This window comes from Henckelia pumila, chromosome 2 (assembly GCF_033568475.1).
Source record: "Henckelia pumila isolate YLH828 chromosome 2, ASM3356847v2, whole genome shotgun sequence".
In the NCBI taxonomy this organism is placed as follows: domain Eukaryota; kingdom Viridiplantae; phylum Streptophyta; class Magnoliopsida; order Lamiales; family Gesneriaceae; genus Henckelia; species Henckelia pumila.
In genome coordinates, this window is record NC_133121.1 from 17,093,759 (window position 1) to 17,099,758 (window position 6,000).

At 33.9% G+C, this 6,000-nt stretch overlaps 1 protein-coding gene across 1 annotated transcript; it reads left to right on the forward strand.

Annotated features, from left to right (window-relative positions):
* The first annotated feature begins 257 nt into the window (after nt 1-257).
* Nucleotides 258-4,501, forward strand: LOC140880052 (L-ascorbate oxidase-like). The gene is made up of 5 exons (XM_073284137.1): nt 258-691; nt 780-872; nt 939-1,151; nt 1,525-1,719; nt 3,474-4,501. Exons 1-5 carry the CDS (start codon nt 344-346, stop codon nt 4,431-4,433), a joined length of 1,809 nt encoding a protein of 602 aa, XP_073140238.1. The 5' UTR covers nt 258-343; the 3' UTR covers nt 4,434-4,501.
* Nucleotides 4,502-6,000: the final 1,499 nt, after the last annotated feature.

The following is a 6,000-nucleotide window of genomic DNA, read 5'->3' on the forward strand; positions in this document are numbered from 1 at the left end:
ATGACGAGTAATCCATAGTCACGTCTAGATGAAAAAACAAAAAAAAAATATATATTAATATTTAATTTTGTTCCCGAGTGATCCATGGTCACGTTCTACGAAAAAAATATTATTAATAATAATTTTTTTTTTTTTGAAAAAATTAAAATAAACTACTAGCAACTGTACGCCATCAAGCAAAGTCCTATATTCCTTGGTCTAAATCAAACCACACGAAATAACTTTAATTATAGGCCCCATATACATGTTATCATATGTATGTTCTCGTGTAAAAGCTTGTTAGTTTGAATGAGAAGCTTGATTAAGGTAAGGTTTTGGTTTCCAATTTTATATTCATAAACGTATGATTGATTCGATTCGACGAAAATCGTGGATATATATGTCGATGAGAAAGGTGTCCATGCACATGCATATGAAAGCCATGAGAGATATGAGGGTGATTGTTTGTTGGTTCATATTATTTGTATCCATCACCACACAATCATCAGTTGGAAAGACTACCAGGCATTTGAAATGGGAGGTGGAATACATGCACTGGTCTCCAGATGGTGTGGAGGGCACTGTTATGGCTATAAACGGCCGGTTTCCGGGGCCGACGATCCGGGCCCGAGCTGGGGACACCATACATTTGGAGCTCATGAACAAGCTTCACACTGAAGGACTTGTCATTCACTGGCATGGAATTAGACAGGTGAATTGCTTTAATAGTAGTTTGCCTGACTAATATTGTGCATATGTGTCATGAAGTTTCTTTATAATTTGGATTTTGCATTTTTCAGCTTGGAACACCATGGGCAGATGGGACAGCATCAATCTCCCAGTGTGCCATTAATCCAGGAGAAACTTTTCTTTACAAGTTCAAACTTGACAAGGTATATAATTAATTAATTATTTTTTCAACTCATCAATCCTCGATATCACGACGAACTCGAATGCAGGCTGGCACATATTTCTATCATGGGCATTATGGGATGCAAAGATCAGCAGGATTGTATGGATCTTTGATAGTAGAAGTGGGAAAAGGTGAAAACGAGCCATTCAAATATGATGGAGAACTCAATTTGTTGCTAAGTGATTGGTGGCACAAAGGCTTTCATGAACAGCAAGTTGATCTCTTCTCTAAGCCTATGCGTTGGGTTGGTGAGCCACAAGTAATGTTCGATCTTACACAAAAAAAATTAATTTCTTCATTTTGTCACATGGGATTTTTATATATTACCTCAATTATAAGACAACGAGCACTTATGTCATGAGCACCGACTGAAGTATAATCTTGTACGTACATCTAATAAATGAACGTCACTTCAGCAGATGCTCACGATAGATGATCATCATATCAAAACTATATATAAAGCTAAAAACAGAACACCATGAAAGTAGAAAAGAAATTGGTTCTTGTTATGTCCGATACGGATTTGAACTTCATTCAAGAAAATATTCAAAACATGAGCAAAAATATTCGATAAAAATGTATGAACCACCTTGAGTTAATTTGTATGTTTTTGTTTTTTAAAATAAAAAAAGAGCTTGCTTATTAATGGGAGAGGGCAGTACAATTGTTCGTTGGCGGCACATTTTAGCAATTTTTCGACAAGTGAGTGCAAGTTAAGAGGCGACGAACAGTACGCACCACAAGTACTCCATGTCTACCCCAACAAGACCTATAGGCTAAGAATAGCAAGCACGACTTCATTGTCTTTGCTGAACTTGGCGATTGAGGTAACAAACACGCTTTTTGTTATTATTTTTATATATTTATTTTATACCCCGCCACTCCAAATTATATGGATTTTTTCTTTTCTCGTTTGACTCAAATATAAAGTCCAGTTTCTATGTTTAATATCATTGTTTTGTGTTGTTTTTTGTTTTGTTAATATACGTTTCTTAACTAAGTTTTTGAAAATATGCAACCATTTTTTGAATGAGATTTTGAGAATATGTAGCCAATTATTATGAACAAAAGGAAAGAACATTTTAAAGGTTTACTTTTTTTTTTTTATAAAAAAAAATGCCTTGGCAAAATATCTTCAAGTTGAAGAGGAATTAAAGTTGATTCCTAAGGTAACACTTTTCTATACAATTGTAAGTATGAATCTTTTTGGTCTAGAAAATGATGAGTACCATAATCGATGCCTTATTTGACTTGTTATTCTCGGATATTGATGTATAATTGTATATAATATATAATCTATGCTTGTAATTAAAATTATACCTTTAGTAACTACCCTTTTGGTCAATTGGTGAAGTCTTTTTTTAATTGTTCAAAAATCTCTATTATGATCTTTTTGAAAAATAAATATTATAAATTTAAGTAAACCTTTCTTTATTTCTTATATTCAATTTTCTATCGGAATAAAATTATCTCGTCTCTTTTCGATTTAACACCAAATAGAAATGACCATGCACCGACTCAACTTTTTAAGCTTTGGCCTTTTGATAAAGTTTTTTTAATAATTCCAAAGATATCATTTAACCATCAAACTTTATATTCCACATTTCTTTTTAATTTCGAAAATGGATAACTTTTACTTTAAAATTTTTAAAAATGAAAAACTATTTCCCTCTCCATGTTTTCTTCTCACCATGCACACATATATTGCATATGTTACGATCCACTAGTACAACATTAATACTCACTAGTACAACATTACACTCTGAATAAAGGCAATCCGACTTCATTTTAATTAGTATAACAAAATCTGGCTTGCGGGTTCTTAAAATCATCCCTTTTCTGTACTAAAAAAAAATAAAAATCATCCGTTTTGATTTATGTATTTTTCTCAAACCAAAAGTTACGTTGCGGTTTCTAGTTAGGTATTAAACCTATCTTATTTATCTAATTTATAATTTCTTTTTCCTCTACTTAAAGCTGAGATTTCATTGTGTTGGAGAAATTTAGAATATGTTTTTTTTTTTCAATTTGATATATTAGACAAAAAAACTAAAATATTGTATAAATGAGATAAAAAGATATCAATTACAAAATCTCAGTAACATATATAACACTTGATCCTTAATATCAAGAAAATCGGGTAAATTTTTTTTAACACTTTCTTGAAATTTCAGTATTTGTAGCTGTCAAAAAAAATAAAAAAATTCAGTATTTGATCTTACAGATTTTTAATTTTCCATTTAACGTTCTTATTTTTCTCCCACATTTGCCTCCTAGTCTAACATTTGCTTCAAGTGTGGAAATTTGTTTGACGATATGAAATCGTGCAATAATATATATTACGTGAGGAAAATTGCTATTTTGGTCATGATCGTATCTTTACGATTTTGATATTCTATTTAACAAATTTAAGTTTTAATATCTTTCAATTTTGAAAATTTTAATTATTTACGTGCACGTCACGTCTTTAGCTCCATACGAAAAATTTACTAAAATTTCACTTCACCAAAAAAAATATATAAATCAACAGTAACGAATTAAAACTGAAATTTGAAAAAATAATTTCATTCAATGTCAACAGAAGCACAAAATGTTGCTGGTTGAAGCCGATGGAAACTACATTCAGCCATTTTCAGTACAAAACATGGACATAAGCTCAGGTGAGACCTATTCAGTTCTTTTCACCACCGACCAAAACCCTAAAACAAACTACTGGATTTCCATATCCGTAAGAGGAAGAAACCCCAAGACTCCTCAAGCCCTAACCATACTAAACTACCACCTAAATTCTGCATCAAGAATCCCCCACTCGCTGCCCCCCGTCGCCCCTCGATGGGACGACGAATCCTACGGCAAGGCCTTCTATAACAAGATTTTTGCACTCAATGGAAACCCTAAGCCACCAGCAAAACATGACAAAAGACTCGTGCTGCTCAACACACAGAATTTCATCGAGGGATACACCAAATGGGCTATCAACAACGTGTCCCTAGTCCTCCCTAGCACACCTTACTTGGGCTCGATACGATACGGATTAAGCAATGGGTTCGACCAAGAACCGCCCCCGGACGGTTACAAGCACGGTTACGACGTGATGAAGCCTGCCCCGAACAAGAACTCGACGTATGGAAGCGGAGTTTACATGCTGAGATTCAATGCAACAGTGGATGTGATCCTGCAGAATGCGAACATGATAAAGGATAGTGTGAGCGAGACACACCCGTGGCATCTCCACGGGCACGACTTTTGGGTTCTCGGGTATGGAGAAGGGGAGTTCGTTGCGGAGAAGGATGAAGGGAGATTCAACTTGAAGAACCCGCCGTTTCGGAACACGGGTGTGGTATTTCCTTATGGATGGACTGCAGTTAGGTTTGTGGCGAATAACCCCGGAGTGTGGGCGTTTCATTGTCACATAGAACCCCATTTGCATATGGGAATGGGGGTTGTTTTTGCAGAAGGGGTTCGACATATTAAGGAGATACCTACTCAGGCTTTGTCCTGTGGTTTGACAGCCAAAATGTTCATGAAAATTAATCATTAGAAGTACAATATATTCAACCAAGAAACCCCACCCCCACTTTTTTTTTTTTGTTGTTTTTTTTAACATTTTCGTAGCATTAGTTAGGGTTTTAAGTTTTGAAATTTGTCGAGTAAACGTGTGTGAAGTGTGAACCAATACAGTCTTGGTATGTATATGTGTATTGTGAAAAATAATTCCATGAATTGATAGATTAAATATTCAATCTGAATGGTGGTAGGAATATTGCGAAATTATATTTATGCTTATGCCAACAAATTCATATATATAATAATCAGAAAACATGCTCATGCATGTTGCTATATATATATATATATATATATATATATTATATTCATCATCATCGTCATCATCATCATAAACAGATTTAATATAAATGTTTAAGATTATTATCTCGTTCAAGTAAACATAATTATAATAAATACTTGTAAAAAAATATATGAAGATATATGCAATTTGTCAAAATTATTAGACTTTATCTTGTAATTCGTTTGGGCGAGAGGTCTCGGTCTAATGAACATTGTTGGTGTGTTTGATACCACGTAGCATTTTGGTTAAAAAGACTAAAATTGATTTAAAAAAAGTGTGAAAAGCAGACTAAAACCATCAATAACTGACATCAGGGCTAAAAATAAAAAGCGTATAAGTTATAGGATAAAAAATATAATTACTTCTCCTTTCTTTTACTCTCTTTATTTTTTTAATTTTTTAATGAGAACATTACAATTCTAACCCTCTTTAAAAATATGAAAAATAAGTTTTTTGGTCCAGTAACTTTATCCCCTTTGGGTTTTGGTCCATTAACTTTCTCCTGGACCCATTGAAAAGAAAAATGTTTATGTAAGTTAGATCCTACCTATACAGGCACTGTCTTGACATAGATCTAATTAACGGTGTACATTTACCAATAAATATGGGGTTAATTATTTTTTAATGGACCCCACATATATTGATAAATGAGGACACTTAGATCTATCATGGAGGTAATACAATTAGTGGCGTTGCTTAGAGATAAATTAATTAAGTTGATGCATTAAATGAGATTGATTCTCTTTCATTTTTCATGAGGATTTTTGGAGGAATCAAACAATTCTTTCTAACAACCCACGCATTTCCGGCCCCCCCAACACCATTAACACACGAGACAAACAACGTTGCTGGTCCAAAAAAAAAAAAGAAAAGAAATTAAAAGACACATTTTAAGGGCTTTAATGGTTTCAATAAACAAACGCACCACACCATTCTCATGAACCAAAAACCCTATATATACATGATATCAAACATTACAAGTCCATGCAATAACATGTATTATATATAGCTAGCTACTCCATTTCATTCATCGCCTTCCAGAAGCAAAACTTAACTAGTTATAGAAACCAGTTCTATAAAAAAATCACACGCACAATATAGTCATATACGTAAACATATATATATGGCACGTCGTTCGAGCTCAAACTCGTCATGTGCACGAGGGCTCATGATCGTCATGGTCATCGTGTTAGCTTGCACTACTCATATGGTGGAAGGCCAGATAGCGCGAGTCGGGCTGTGCCTGGTAGGATGTGGGCAG